General features: G+C 50.4%; 5 protein-coding genes across 5 annotated transcripts; 3 read left to right on the forward strand and 2 right to left on the reverse strand.

The window, feature by feature from the left end:
• Positions 1-761: 761 nt before the first annotated feature.
• LMH87_001418 (uncharacterized protein) lies at positions 762-1,633 on the forward strand (the record flags this gene model as incomplete). Its single annotated transcript, XM_056192689.1, has 2 exons — positions 762-1,214; positions 1,271-1,633. 2 exons carry the CDS (start codon positions 762-764, stop codon positions 1,631-1,633), a joined length of 816 nt encoding a protein of 271 aa, XP_056049800.1.
• A 3,497-nt stretch (positions 1,634-5,130) lies between these two features.
• Positions 5,131-5,929, reverse strand: LMH87_001419 (uncharacterized protein; the record flags this gene model as incomplete). Its single annotated transcript, XM_056192690.1, has 3 exons — positions 5,131-5,502; positions 5,569-5,834; positions 5,887-5,929. 3 exons carry the CDS (start codon positions 5,927-5,929, stop codon positions 5,131-5,133), a joined length of 681 nt encoding a protein of 226 aa, XP_056049801.1.
• A 1,554-nt stretch (positions 5,930-7,483) lies between these two features.
• LMH87_001420 (uncharacterized protein) lies at positions 7,484-8,790 on the reverse strand (the record flags this gene model as incomplete). The annotated part of the gene is made up of 3 exons (XM_056192691.1): positions 7,484-7,846; positions 7,903-8,672; positions 8,745-8,790. The coding sequence occupies 3 exons, from the start codon at positions 8,788-8,790 to the stop codon at positions 7,484-7,486; spliced, it is 1,179 nt and encodes a 392-aa protein (XP_056049802.1).
• Positions 8,791-12,586: 3,796 nt separating this feature from the next.
• Positions 12,587-13,678, forward strand: LMH87_001421 (uncharacterized protein; the record flags this gene model as incomplete). The annotated part of the gene is made up of 1 exon (XM_056192692.1): positions 12,587-13,678. The coding sequence occupies one exon, from the start codon at positions 12,587-12,589 to the stop codon at positions 13,676-13,678; it is 1,092 nt and encodes a 363-aa protein (XP_056049803.1).
• A 366-nt stretch (positions 13,679-14,044) lies between these two features.
• Positions 14,045-14,706, forward strand: LMH87_001422 (uncharacterized protein; the record flags this gene model as incomplete). The annotated part of the gene is made up of 2 exons (XM_056192693.1): positions 14,045-14,523; positions 14,697-14,706. 2 exons carry the CDS (start codon positions 14,045-14,047, stop codon positions 14,704-14,706), a joined length of 489 nt encoding a protein of 162 aa, XP_056049804.1.
• Between the last annotated feature and the right edge of the window lie 578 nt (positions 14,707-15,284).

A 15,284-nucleotide genomic window follows, 5' to 3' on the forward strand; every position in this document is an offset into this window, starting at 1 on the left:
CGAAAATGAGATGCTCTCCGCAAAGCAATTTAGTTGCTCTTTTGGCGGCCGGTTGTGCTTTCTACGCGTCATTGTCGCGCGTGCGTCGCGCGACCTTAGCAGCACGACATTTAGTGAGCTCAGCGTACCGAACCGTCGGTCAGTCTGGCGAAGACGAACCAGACCGCCGGTCTACCGTAGAAAACCCAAACCGGACTATTAGTGTGCGCACTAATAGTGCAAACCGCGGTTCGCACTAATAGTCTGCTAAACCGTCTGCACTATTAAAACCGCTGGACTGGATAGCAGGTGTTGAGAAATATGAAACACATGGGTCGACCAGGGCGAAAGACGCCTCGGAAGTTCTCCGAAGACATGACTTTTTTTCATATCAAGAGAAAACTAAGAAGGCTTTTGATTGACGCCCGAGCTGACGTAGTCCCTCGATTCTATACGCCATGGCTGAAACGTGGAATGTGGCTTCGGCGCCTCTGTCAGCTAGGGACAGATTCGTCCATGTGTTGTTTGTAGCTATTTCACATTGCAAGGCAGACTATACATACTTACGGGGCTCATAATTAATTACTTTTTGTCTAGAAGAAGCTAAAGGCGCTAAAAAGCTTACCTGTGCCACCCTGGGAAGCAAACTACATGTCCCATCGTCGTTCTAGATGCAAATCGCACTACAATAGGAAACGGTGGCGCCGCGTTGCCGATTGGGCCTCCAATTGAGACTTGCAACAACGTGGTTAACGACGGGGTCCGGAGTAGCAAACGGCAAGATGACTGCCAGCATCAACTGTGGTGCTTGCGCTGGTGTCGACCTCACGGGCTCGGATTCGTGGATAGGCGCCTGGAAGACAGGCGGAGCCCTTGGCGCTGCGGATGTTAGGGCCAACATTGGTATGCACGACGGTACGGACCAGTTCTCTATCGACCTTGCAAAAGCTACGATTGATTCAGGAAACAACACTCTCGGCACGAATTCTAGTGCTACACCAGCGTCTGGTTCAGGCGACAGTGCAGTGTATGGTGGTGGCAGAAGTAAAAACATTCTCGTCTACTCGCACGCCATCCTCATGTTGATGGTATTCATCATCGGGTATCCACTTGGAGGGCTCTTGATGCCTTTGATGGGCAGATGGATACTTCATGCAGGCTGGCAAGTCACCATGTTCTTAGCCATGTGCGCTGGATTCGCCGTGGGCAAGATTGCCAGTGATCGGTTTGGGATGGTAAGGCATCCCATTCGTCAACTTTACTCAACAGCTGATTAACATGACTCTTATAGTGGTTCAATGAGCCCCATGTCCAGCTTGGAACAATTGTCTGTGCAATGATGCTCGTCCAAGTGGCACTAGGCTGGATGCACCACCGAAACTATGTCAAGTACCAGCGGCGGAGCTGGGTCAGCTACTGTCACATTTGGTACGGCCGAGCGCTGATCATTGTTGGTATTATCAACGGCGGCATTGGATTTAGAGTCAGTCGTGCACCAATGGCACAGATAGTTGCGTATTCGGTTGTTGCTGCCGTCGTGTTTGCTCTATACGGCGCAGTAGCGACTTACAGACTCGTCAAGCCGCGCGAAAACCAGATGGTGCTCAGTTCCAGCTCCTCCGTCTGTCTGAATGAAAGGCCGACGTGGAATTAAACATTTAAAATGTATTTAGTATTTCGCCTATAATAACAGGCTTCTCATATAGAACTCAAACCAGAGTGGTGTACAGTGCAAATTCGCTAGAACAGAACCGCACGCGGGCTAAGCGACGAGCCAATACATTGCACTCATAGACGAAAAGCGCATTGAGGTTATTTTACAGACCACAAATACTTACAATACCTGCGAAAAAATCCAAGCAGCAACGTATGGCCCTTCGGTGGTAATTTGCTCGCAATTACCTGTGCCCAAACTGCACACTGCAGGGCTGTGGTACTGTTATATTCTCCTAGTCATTCAAGCACATTTCTTTTTAGATACAATTGCTTCTCTATTTCTAATTACATGAAATAGCATTTACGCCTCCTTGAAATCGTCTAATATAATCCCATAGGTTATCCAGTCGACTAAACCGCCTACCGCAAATGTTGCACAAGATGGACGGGTTATGACTCAGCTCATGCCTGAGACTATCCTTTTTGGAGGCGAAACCCGCTTCCCCGTCTCTGCCCCTGACCCCTTCGCCGCTACCACCCTCAGACATAGGGCAGACTTCGGTTCAGCAGTAGAAGCGACGGAAATGCTGCTGGTAGTGCTTTCGCAAGTCACAGCTTCGAATAAAGAGCCCTTTGGACGGGCAAGTCGGGAAGCTGCACTTGGATAACTTTTGCGGCTGGCTGACGCTGATCCCTTGGTGCTGGGGCGTTGCGTTCTCCGCTGCTGGAAGCGACCGTTTCCCCGACGTCGCGGACAAGTGCTCGACTGTCGTTGCTAGGGTGCACGAGTCTGTAGATCTGGAGATGTAGCCGGCATGAGAGGGTCGCTGGCTAGAGGCGCCAGAGTAGCACTAATATCCTCTGGGGACATGAATGAACTAGGCGGGTTTCTTCAGCGGAGCTCTCAGAGGAATAGACCATCATCATACTGTCGTCACCATCGTCGTGGCCAGGATTCCAAAGCACCAAGGATGGCCCTTGTGATACAGCTGCTGCGGCGGACGACGTCTGTTCCGCAGATGTGGCCGCGGGCGCCATGCCGCCCTGGATAGTCGCGTCAAATCTATCCTGGGCCGCGCTCTGTACGTCGCTCTGGCCATGCAGATGCATCGAGTCATTCAATATTTGAGATGTTGGACTGTAACCTTCCACACCGTCGACGGATAAGAATTCAGACGGCGTACACGGTCGCTGCGCTGCGCCACCACTATCCATCCGTAAATTCATCGCCCTTGCCGCACTGTGTTTGGGGATTGAACATGCTTGTTGAGATGGACAGCCCTGAAAAGTTGGAGGTGATGGCATAGTTTCATGAAGGAGAGAAGGATGTGACTGGAAGAACAAGCGTTCTGGTCCAATATGGCTTGTTCTAAGACAGAGAGTATGACCTCAAGCTGGTTTTGAGCATAACAATATATCGATAAGCGGAGGCTTCCATACCGAGCGCAGGAGAGAGGTTTTGGAAACGGGCGATCAACATGTGGATTGACATTCATACGCTACCCGAGACAAACCCCCTGCGCAGAATAACATCTCGCGTACAGAAACATTATTTCGGGGGTTATCGATCGCCTTTCCATCAGGTGGCATACAGGCTGAAGAATGTACCGTTGCAGGAGGTTGAAACTATTCTGCCATTCACTCTAGCACCATGGGAGAAGCGTATTCAAAGCATCACACATGAGAAGGCAAACAAGACAACCAAATTGTGTTGGGACATGTGTATAGCTGCGAGCAGCTCAGCACGAAATGACGTGGTTGGAGGGGGCAGAGTTGTCCAGGCCGTGGCCAATGGCGATGGTGAGGTACAATGCGGCACGTTTTCGTTCACATTGGGGTGGAGCACCGAACAAAACCCGTATTCAGGAGAGTTGGCAGCATTGGCACACGTCTTAGCCGGCCTACCTGACGTCTGTCACCGCCGTGTGGCACTTCTAACGACTAACCAGGCAGTCGCCCTTACTCTCTGCAACCCTCGGCAACACTCCGGCCAGGAACATGTCCGCTCCATCTATAATAGCATCAAACGGCTTTGGAAGAACGAAAATGACATATTTGTAGTTTGGAGTCCTAGTTCCGGCCGAGACAAGACCCTACTGTCGGCCAAACAGGAAGCAAGGCAGGCGACTAAGCAGGGCTCCATCCCCAGGCGCCAGGTCCCTGTTATGAAATCTACCACTCTCAACCTTGAGAGGAAGAAAATCGAGGCCGAGAGGAGTTTGCCGGATCGGGTAGGCAAGCACACCAAGAGGGTGGATGCAGCCCTCCCAGGCGTGCACACTCGACGGCTATACGACAACCGACCATGGACGGAACGCAGTGCACTATCCCAGCTGAGGACGGACATGATAAGACTGAACAACTCGCTGTACAGAATCAAGGCAGCTCCATCGATGCAGTGTGAATGTGGCCGTGAACGAGAAACGGTGGCGCATTTTCTCTTCCGATGCCCAAGATGGGAGACTCACAGAAGAAAGATGTATCAATGTACTGAAACTCAGAGAGGAAACATTTCATTCTTTTTAGGAGGAAAGTGACCGTCAGATGGACCAGATTGGAAACCGAATATGAAGGCAGTGCAAGCGGCGATCCGTTTTGCACTGGCGACGCGACGTCTCGAGAACAGGCACCACGCACAGATTGCAACGCTAACCAACCACTAATCTACTACTAACCTACCGCCCACCTATTAACAACTCGTGCCTGAAGTAGCGGACACCGCTTTAGCTGCCGAAAATAGGATACTAAACACTTGGGGAAAAAGACCTCAGGCAAGTTCGCTCCGGAAACTATCATTCACGAGAAACGCGACAATAAAGGAATAGCTATGAGGAGCAGAAATTTGATGTTCGTGACTTATGGGCTTTTTGAGTGACAGCTTAGCGTCAGATTGGATACGTTAGCATAGGCTTATAGTTGCCCTTTTGGAGCTTTCCACCGGGCGTAATAAACTGAATGAATGAATGAATGAATATATCGATAATTAAGGGTGTCGCGACTTACCCGCCGCCGCATGGTATTCACAGCGTCCACGGCTGCCTAGCGCAGAGGCTGGCTGGTGACCTAGCTAGCCTAACAGCAACAAGCGATCGAAACGCCGCCTCGAGAGCTACTTTTAGGCACAGGCCGCAGAAAATGGATGGGTCGACCGACTCGGGTCGGGCATGAACTAGCAGTCGCGAAGCCAGCCAAGTGAAGCTGCTGTAGCTTTTCAATGCATAAACGGCTACTACGGGCAAGAGTGTTGTTAACATGCTTCTGTAAACTTCTTGACCAGTGAGCTAGAACGAGACCTTTTCCTTTTCGATTGTTTTTTTCTTTTTTATTGTGCAAGGCGTTGGTGGCCATAACCTTTCTCGTCATCAATTTCGCACTACACGCTGTCTTCGAGTGCCTCTCCTTGACCACTTTCGACAGTGACAATAGCGACTATTCGCTGGCTTCGTCGCCCAAATTGGCGCTGGGAGCAAGGATCTTATATTCTACTACATAAATTCAGAGAATCGGCAGACTGCAAAACAAAGCTAGCCCCCATACCGCGAATAAGATTGCACAGAGAACGCTGTACACAATGATAGGAATACTACTCTCCCTTGCCAATTGAAAGCCTAAACCACCGTTTATAACGCCGAGGACGAGGAGAAGACGGCCTAGCCAGCGATGCGCATGGCCGATGGGTGTGGTGCGCGTTGTATATGTAGACCTGGTAGTGGTATTGCTAGATTCATGTTCCACATTACCGGGGGAGCAAGTGCTGCTTGTGCGCTTTTTGTACAGTGAATGGTGAATGGCTCCCCCGATAGGTTGAATTAGTAGGAGTGCGATGATAATTGTTCCTATGACTGGGTGGCCGTTGAAAGATTTCCACTGTGCTTTGGTTAGGTCAACAAAATCCACCTAGAGCAAAGAGGAAAAAAACGCATGTAAACGTACGAGAGACACATTCAATCGACTATGATGAACCATGTAGATTCCGAGTCCGAATCCAACAAGTGCGATGAGCAGAGTTACGATCTGCCACACTCCATGGAACCAAACAACAGACTGGCGCTTTAAAACGTGGATGAGCGTGGCGCCGAGGGGAAAGAGGATGACGAAGCAGAAGGCCATTAGGGCACCGTGGACTGCGACAAGGGTCTTAAAGGTTTTAGTTTCATTGTCGAGGCCGCCGTAGGCTTTTGATGCTATTGTAGGGGAGACTGGTGGATGGTTAGGCAAGGAGTGAAGAATACTTTGGTTGGGTGGACTCACTGAAGAGCGCGAGCGGCGTGAGGATGACGGTTGGAGACTTCATGTTTTAGTTCTCCGTGGATGGCGAGTTTTGATGCTTTAAAGAGGGATTTGGACTGTGATGAGGATTTATAGGGAGATGCCCGAAAGCGTGGTGTGATAAAATGAACTATGGTATTGGCGTCGCGGAGCATTTATATGGACACGTCACGTCCTAACGGATCTCATAAATGACATCGAACCGCATGGTATATTTCGAAGCATTGGACACCTTTAGCTTATGTGATGACAATTGTCTTACCGCTGATTGGGTAATAATCTTTCGGTGCCAGCGGCTAGAACATGGAACGGCGTCATTGAGATGAACGGGCCATTTCCCTAGCAGTATGGATCTCTAGCAGTATAGACCGAGGTTAGGACAGAGCTAGAGCTAGCGTTAATGGATAAAATCGCCTTCATTTTTTTCCCTGGAAGTTCCTGACGGTAGCTCTACAATAATCTTAGAATGGGGCCGGATGGATTGTCCGACCGTCCATAGTGCGTTGTATTTCTGCGATCCGCTCAGCAGCGAGCAGCCGCCACAAGCCGCCACACCACCGCTATCTAGTGGCACCACTACTGACTCCAACCCCGCTCCAGAGCCTGCGCATCCGTCAACTGGCTGCTTTTAAAAATAAGCAACACCACGCGTCGACGGGACTAGTTGTATCTCTAGCCTCTTCATACTAGTATTCTCGCAATACAGTGGCACTGTCTTGTGAGTTTATCTCATTTTTAGCTCTGTGACAGTGAGATGGATATTGATCCCGATAAGGAGGCTTAGGACAAACCACACAGCGAGCATATATATACAGCATATCTATCTATTGTCTACCCACCACGCTACGAGTCTATGATGCCCAAATATGCACAGCATCATGGTTGTATGACGAATTTGAGCATTGCCCCCGCTGCTGTCCGCATAACGTGAACTGATCTGACGGTTGCAATCAGTATTTAGCTGTGAATCGATTGATCTAGTTGTCATGACCCACCACGCGCCGGCTGGCAGCGCCGTGCCGAAACCATCCAGGTCTTCGAGGCTAGAAAGAGATGAACCCCATTTTTCGACAATTTGGGCTGAGAACTTCATGCGCAAAACCCATCATGCCAATATCTGTTGCAGGTCGTACGAAGCTTCTAGTGTTTTGATGATCAGGCAAGACGGGCTGTGAAGATTTGACTACTGTATAGAAAGTCTTGGGGCTAGACAGTTCTACAACTAGCACGCTGTATACTACTCAGGTATTGTGTCTGGAAACGCAGCCTATTCCGACTTCTCGCCTGTCCATCAATCTATGGAAAGTATTATCAAGCATTATAGGCAAAAAGTTAGAATTAAAGAGCCAAGGGGAGAGATACCCTAGATCGCTCTTGTAACATCCTTTCTATGCACTGACTACAGTGACGGTTGTGTAGACCACCGTTGGACATTGGTATCGTGACCACGGTCGCGATCCTCTACATCATGACCACACGAGGAGATCTTCAGGCTGAGTCTCCTTGAGGTTACAAACCTTGACAGCATTCATACAAACGGATGAAAAGTCTCTTGAATTTCTAAATATATTTTAAATGTTTAATTCCACGTCGGCCTTTCATTCAGACAGACGGAGGAGCTGGAACTGAGCACCATCTGGTTTTCGCGCGGCTTGACGAGTCTGTAAGTCGCTACTGCGCCGTATAGAGCAAACACGACGGCAGCAACAACCGAATACGCAACTATCTGTGCCATTGGTGCACGACTGACTCTAAATCCAATGCCGCCGTTGATAATACCAACAATGATCAGCGCTCGGCCGTACCAAATGTGACAGTAGCTGACCCAGCTCCGCCGCTGGTACTTGACATAGTTTCGGTGGTGCATCCAGCCTAGTGCCACTTGGACGAGCATCATTGCACAGACAATTGTTCCAAGCTGGACATGGGGCTCATTGAACCACTATAAGAGTCATGTTAATCAGCTGTTGAGTAAAGTTGACGAATGGGATGCCTTACCATCCCAAACCGATCACTGGCAATCTTGCCCACGGCGAATCCAGCGCACATGGCTAAGAACATGGTGACTTGCCAGCCTGCATGAAGTATCCATCTGCCCATCAAAGGCATCAAGAGCCCTCCAAGTGGATACCCGATGATGAATACCATCAACATGAGGATGGCGTGCGAGTAGACGAGAATGTTTTTACTTCTGCCACCACCATACACTGCACTGTCGCCTGAACCAGACGCTGGTGTAGCACTAGAATTCGTGCCGAGAGTGTTGTTTCCTGAATCAATCGTAGCTTTTGCAAGGTCGATAGAGAACTGGTCCGTACCGTCGTGCATACCAATGTTGGCCCTAACATCCGCAGCGCCAAGGGCTCCGCCTGTCTTCCAGGCGCCTATCCACGAATCCGAGCCCGTGAGGTCGACACCAGCGCAAGCACCACAGTTGATGCTGGCAGTCATCTTGCCGTTTGCTACTCCGGACCCCGTCGTCAGAGCCACAGTTGTCAGTCCACCGTACCCGGGCGTGTTGTGACCGGACCCCTTCCGAGGGCTGAGGGTGACGTTACCCGAGCCGTCTTGGTATATGACGAACATGTCAGAGCCGCTCATCCTGCTACCAGTTCCAAGTGCGACCCATTGATAGTTTGTGGATGCCTCGATCTGAAAGAGGAGACTTTGGGGGGAACCGGACGCCGATGTCACACCCCAGCTGTAGCAAATATCGTTTGCATCGCCGGTGCAGTACGAGACCGATGTAGCAGAAGCATAGTGGAGGACTTTGAAAGCAAGAGCATGTGTTAGCTTGTCTATATGTTTAATTCGATTAGATGGAGAAGATGCTCTCTTACAATGAGTAAAAAAGCCAGCAAGCGCAGTAGAAACGATTGGTTTCATCGTGACCAGAACCGAAAGGCAAGAACTGGAGAAAAGCGAAGACGTCTGTAACCGCAAGAGGACGTTGAATTGCTAAGATTTTATCGACGTCAACAAGAAAGTCCTCTAGAGGTCTGTAGGCACGTGTATCATCTTTATAACAGATTCCCTTCACCTAATGACGGGCTAACGTGCGTAACCGATAAACTTTCTGCCACCACGTTTCTTTTCTTCTCTCCGTATCCTTTACTGTCTCATTACCGGTACCCGCCTTGTTGCAAGTCTCAATCGAGGCGCAATCGGGTAACGCGGCGCCACTTCCCATTGTAGTACGATTTGCATTTAGAACGATGATGGGACACGTAATTTGCTTCCCGGAGTGGCACAGGTAAGGTTCTTAGGGCGTTTAGCTTCTTTAAGGCTGCAGTTGATTTAATTTGAGCCCCATATGTACGCATAGTCTGCCTTGCAGCGTGCAATGGCTGCAAACAACACTTGGATGAATCTGTCGCTAGCTGACAAAGGCGCCGAAGCCACATTCCACGTTTCAGCCACGGCGTAAAAAATCCAGGGACTACGTCAGCTCGGGCATCAGTAGAAGCTCTTTTCAGTTCTCTCGGACGATGAAATCAAGTCATGTTGTCGGAGAACTTCCGAGGGCCCGAGCTTCGCCCTCGTCGGCCCCCTGTGCCTTGTTCCTCAACAGCTACTATCCGGTCCACATGAGAGAAGAGGATATAGAGGGGGAGAAAAGCAGCTAGTTAAAAGGGAGCGAGAGAGAAAGAGAGAGAGAGAAGGGGTTAGATGCATGCCTGGATCGATTGGCGCGATTGCCATGCATCGTGAGTTTTATTCAATAGTGACCACTCAACTGCTGGTGTCTGCAAACTCAAGGTTTTTTCTAGGTGAGGATGTATTTTTAACAGAGAAATCTGGCCGTCCTCGATCTTAATAAGGCAGACTTCGCCCAAATCGCATCGCCAAGCCCAGAACCTAGATGGTGGGGTCGAAACTGAGGCGCTCCGGATGTATGAGAAGCTTCGGGGTTTTCAGGGTGTTCCGTCATTCATAATAAACAGCCCGCCGGCGCTTGAGGATCGGCCTAAATATTGAGCCGCCGGTTCAATTCATCTGCCAACTAGGTAGGTAGTCCATGTTGCTAGCCTGCAATGGAGAAAGCGTAGATCCATGACAAATAGCAGATATGGTATTGGCCAGAACTAGCCCGCGTGGCGTATAACTAGTGGGCCAGGTAAGTCAACAAGATCGCTTCGCCACGATGCGTACGTACAAGCATGAGCTCGAAGAAACATTTGGGAAATTATTTTGAGACAAAAAAGCGAGCTGAAAGATTGCTAAAAGAGAATAACGGTGATAGGAATGATGCGACTAATTAGCGGTTAATGAACTTCACGGTAAAATGCATAAAAAAAACTAAGAAGGCCAATGACCATACGGTATGCCAGTGCTGCTACCGAAACCAAAACCTAATGCTTTTCGGTGGTCCACCAAGCTACCAACATGGGGTACCTCCACAAGCTAAACCGCCACTGTCTGTCGCTTGCGTAACACCGGCACTCATGAGATGGAATGGCAGGGCATTCAAAGACTGAGACTGAATCCTTGACCTCGAATGCGTAAAAAATGAAATACGAACAGGGGGTTGGGGCACTTATAAACCTGCCATATCCTCGAATTTCGCTGAGTCGAGAGCCACGCTCGCAAACTGCGGTATATTTACTGGTTACGCTCCAGTGTTAGCCTCCCTGCCGTTGTGCCATCACCACACTCCAACCGTCTGGGCCATGGGGGAGACGCTTAAATGTCGCGAGAATGAGTCGACTCAGTCGCCCAAGGGCGAGGAACATGAGGAATCTGCTGTAGCCAGAGTAGCATTCCTTGGCTTGGTCTTTATGTAAGTCTCTAAAGCTGCTTCGTGTGATAATCAGAGCTGACAGTAGAAGCGGCTCCTTCATCATTCTTTATATATACCTCAACGCATATAACAGCAGAATACACTAATGATCTGATTCAATTACTTAAGCTAAAATATAAGAAAGTTCTCATCCTATTTAACATAATTAATCTACTTGTAAATAGTATGCGTGGGATTCTAAGTATAGTTTAGTATTATTATTCAGCGTCATTGTAAACTTGAGTATTTGCTCAGTATATAATACATATATTTTTCTACACCAACGTATATTAGCTCTGTTGTGAGCAGAGTTGCCGCAGGCTTGCGCAGACAGCAAAATCGTACCCAATACTAGCAGGTGCGAGCAGCTTCCATACTGTCGCCTGACTGATTTTCTCGCGTGGACGGACCTCATTACAAAGAGAGCACTCTTCTACCTCGCGGGACATCCAAAATTGACCGCCCGTAAGGGGGCTTCTGTCCGGCCCCTTAGGTTCCTCGTCAGATCCATGACACACTCCCGATAGCTCATTGGTCAAAGGGTTTGCGATGCCACATCAGTCGCCACAGTGAGGACGATGCCGACGCCACGTATAAGCATATATTTTCCGGCGGCGTGGTGACGTACTCCAAGTAGTCTGGCAGTAACGGCATTGGGAATACTAGGCTGCTAAAAATAAGTGTACTATCGAAATTGATCGAACGCCAGTGTGCGAATCTATGGACAGCACTTATTGGGCTTGGCAAAACCCAGCCTAACAAGAAGGACCGAAGCAGACATGCAGAAACCACGTACGCAAGCGTGGCGGCGACGGCGGCCACCCACGAATCAAACCCACCAACAACCCGCAAACAGTCCTCAAGAAACCCTCAAGGACGCCCCATCAAAACTGACAAAAGAGTGCTCATCCGCATGTCCTCGGATAGGGCAGCGGAACACTCCAACTACAGCGTCAAAAAGCATATAGTGGACACACTGCAGCTTAAACCAACCCAGATACTCGACGCCAGAAGGATCCGGACTGGGTGGTCAGTCTACCCAGACACAACGGAAACCCAGCAGTCTATTCTCTCTGAACAACAGAAATGGCTTCCAGCGCTCAACGCCACACAGGCGGACAAGCAGGAGACGTGGTATACCTTCATCATAGAGGACTGCCCGAGACACCTGCGAAGCATAACCGGTGATCATACGGCACTGATGGACGCAGCGTACGACGAAATCGTGACTGCAACAGTCCAGGTCCCCGTAAACGTCCACATCCGCAACAAGGATGACAATACCACCCCAAATGCCGTGCTGATCGTGTCCTTCAAACAAAGACAAGTAGGCGGATGGAAGCTTTTCGGCACTAGCGGGAAGGCGAGACTACTAGCCAGGCGTGCCACGCTCGCCCAATGCCAACAGTGCTGGGGATACCACCAGACAATCTCCTGCACGCGAACAGCCTGCTGCAAGAACTGCGGCAGCCGTGAACACATAGAAAACTGTAGCGAGACTCCTCGCTGTGCTAATTGCCTCAGACCACATCCTGCAGATGATACGCATTGCTACGCCCGGCCCAAAATCGTGAATGGCAACGTCGAGAAACTGTCCAAGCTCCAGCGCCAGAGGGCGCGAAGACAAGGCGCGCAGGACTTGCGGCCGCCAAGCGCAACCGAACAGATGACCCGCCAGCCACCACAGCTACAACCAATCAAGCCATGGACACCCACCCGACTCAACCAGATACGGATATAGCGGAAACGAACTGCCGGGACAACGGAGCCAGACGATGAGTCGGTGGAAGAAAACATGCGCCCAACAAGACTCACAAAGGAACAGATCAATCTAATCAAACCACAATACCGACCGGGCTACGTCAGACCCACGGCCAGAAGCACAGCCAGGAAATAATCCATATGCGCCATCAACAACTCACAATTCTACAAGTCAACGTGGATAAGAGCTGGACGAACCACGAGGAAGCCCTCCGCCTAGCAGACCACGGACAGTGCGATGTGGTTCTCATACAAGAACCTTGCTGTGGCAACGACGAAAGAAATTTTATTCCCAAGAACAGAAACTACAAGGCCTTTTCACCTACGATGCACTGGCCCACAGAAAAGACAGGCTGGCCTGGTGTACTCACATACACCCGGATCCCCTCCAACCTCGAGGTGCATCAGACGAAGCATTATGCTGGCACCGACATACTCCTGACCCAAGTCAACGACTTACATATTATCAACATATACAACCATGCGGATCGGCAACCAGTTCGACACATCCTCAGCGAGCCTGCTCCTACTGGCAGAGTTCTGCTCGCCGGGGACTGGAATACCCGGCACCCAAGCTGGGAACCGGGATGCACCCCTACTGCACGAGCCGGCGATCTAGCCCAATGGGTGGACGAGAACGAGCTGACATTACACAACAAGCCAGGAATACCCACGACGGCAAAGGGAACAACCATCGATCTTGTCTTCTCAAACACCTTGGCACGGACAACGGTTGAGAAACACCTCATATGTGGTGGATACCACTATACATTATCGACAATTATCCCAGACGTAGCTGCCACAACCAACCCACGGCTCAAACACCCTAGAGTCAGCACTGAAGAACAGCTGGCATCGTTTACCAAAGCGGTTCAAGCAGGAGCCATGCAATTGCCAGGCCCGCCGAAGGAACCAAAACACATCGAATCACTTTGCAAAGCAATCATGGACTGCTTACAGACAGCGGCCGTAGTTGCTGGTAAAACACCGTCCATCAAGGGCCGGAAAACGTACACATGGTGGAATGATGAGTGCAAGTCTGCTCGTATGGAACTAATCGCCACGCGCAGAGCGCACCCGACGGGGTTTGGCCGGGATATACAGCTGGCACGACGAAACTTCTCCAGGGCAGTTAGGAGAGCAAAGAAGAAACAGAAAGTGGAATTTCTCAATAGCATACAGACGCCAGCTGATATCTACAAACTAACACGGTGGGAGAGGCGACCGTCTTAGTCGAATCACCGCCCTTGGAAGTTGACGAAAGGACATACAACAGCCAACAGGAAAAAGCAGATCATATGCAACTAACACCAGTCAGCTCCTTCAGGAAGACGCATGAGATTATGAAGCCTACACAACCAGTTAGCAAGTAAATTTATGTAAATAAATCTATAAATGAACGGCCGCCCGTCGTTTGAATCTTCGTTGCTTTCTGGTAGCTACCGATTCTACTCAGTATTACCATAATCGCGGCTTATCACTATGAGTTCCCTGATACACCGGGTTTCCGTTCACCCGGTTGCTCGCCAGGCACTAGAGCGATTAGGTTTCAACGATGTCCCCGCGAGAACGCTCCTTGCCCGACTGGCGACGGGGCGTATGGCTGCGGATTCGCCGGCCCGGATGCCGGCCTTTGCATCGCTGTCGGCTACGAGTGCCGCGCGGTACCTAGATCTCGGCACATGTCCACGTCATGTGTATGTGTCGCGGGACTTTGCGCAAACGGTTGAGGGGGGCGGCTCCAACTACACGCAGCGGCCTGTGCAATGGGTTTTGGTGAGCCCGCCGCGGTCCTACGCGCCCACCATTGACACCGTGATGGTGATTAGTCCTTATGAAGCGCAGATGCTGCTGCCGGCGATCCAAAAATCCACTAGCGTGGCCTTGTGTCTGTACGCGCCGCGGCCGAACCAGGGCTATCGTGCGCTGGATGCCCTGGACTTGTACACGGTCCCGGAGCAGCCGGACGTATGTGTGCCTCCGCAATTTGCCATCGGGTTGAATGTATTTGCCGGACAGCTGTACTTTGGTTCCGAGCTCGAGGCCATCCGCGTCTGTCATTATCTCGGCATCAACTTGTACGCAAACGACGCGGATGCTATTCGCCGAAAAGCAGCAATGCTATGCAGCTTCCATGGATTCAGCGAAATCTGACAAAATTCTTACAAGTTTTCTTTTCGCAGGTTCGTCGGGGCTGTAGCGGCATTGAAAAGACCCATATGGGCTGTATTTTGGATTCGCGGCGCCCCAGGGGCTTATAACGTTGTTCACCGTCACCACCGCTGCCCATGATGACTTGTAGCCAAAGGCGTTACCCAAGACTGTAGACCACCGACCACAGATTGCACCCATGTATTGGCTGTCTAGCTTCAAGCATCAAGGCAGTCAACTGATTGACTGATATGCTGGCCGGAAGAACTACTTGTTTCGTACGCGAGACTTGGCTAACCTACCAAAGATGACAGCGAATATCGCGGCGTTGGCGCCTTAGGGTTAGGGTTATCTTGTAAGGACGCAAGTATTGACCCATTTCACTCGATTTTAGCGCTGCACAATAAACAGAACACGGTTTCAGGCCACGTTTGTGCATTGCCATTAACATATGGTCGTGAAACCTCAATTTCCCAAAGCATCGGCCCGTCTCTCATGCGCAATGCTGCGTGGAGAAGTTCGAGAGGTGGCCTTGCGTCGGACATGTGCTGGTGTCCGGTGTTCCCGGTAGAAACGCTTCTGGTACGCCTGGCGAACTGTGATATTCCCGGCGACGACCGTCTCGCCATCTTAGCGTGTCTGGAAGTTCTTTCAGTGGACTGCTCATCTGCTATCACCAATTCGCCTG

The sequence above is a fragment of the Akanthomyces muscarius genome, chromosome 3 (assembly GCF_028009165.1).
Source record: "Akanthomyces muscarius strain Ve6 chromosome 3, whole genome shotgun sequence".
Classification (NCBI taxonomy): Eukaryota; Fungi; Ascomycota; class Sordariomycetes; order Hypocreales; family Cordycipitaceae; genus Akanthomyces; species Akanthomyces muscarius.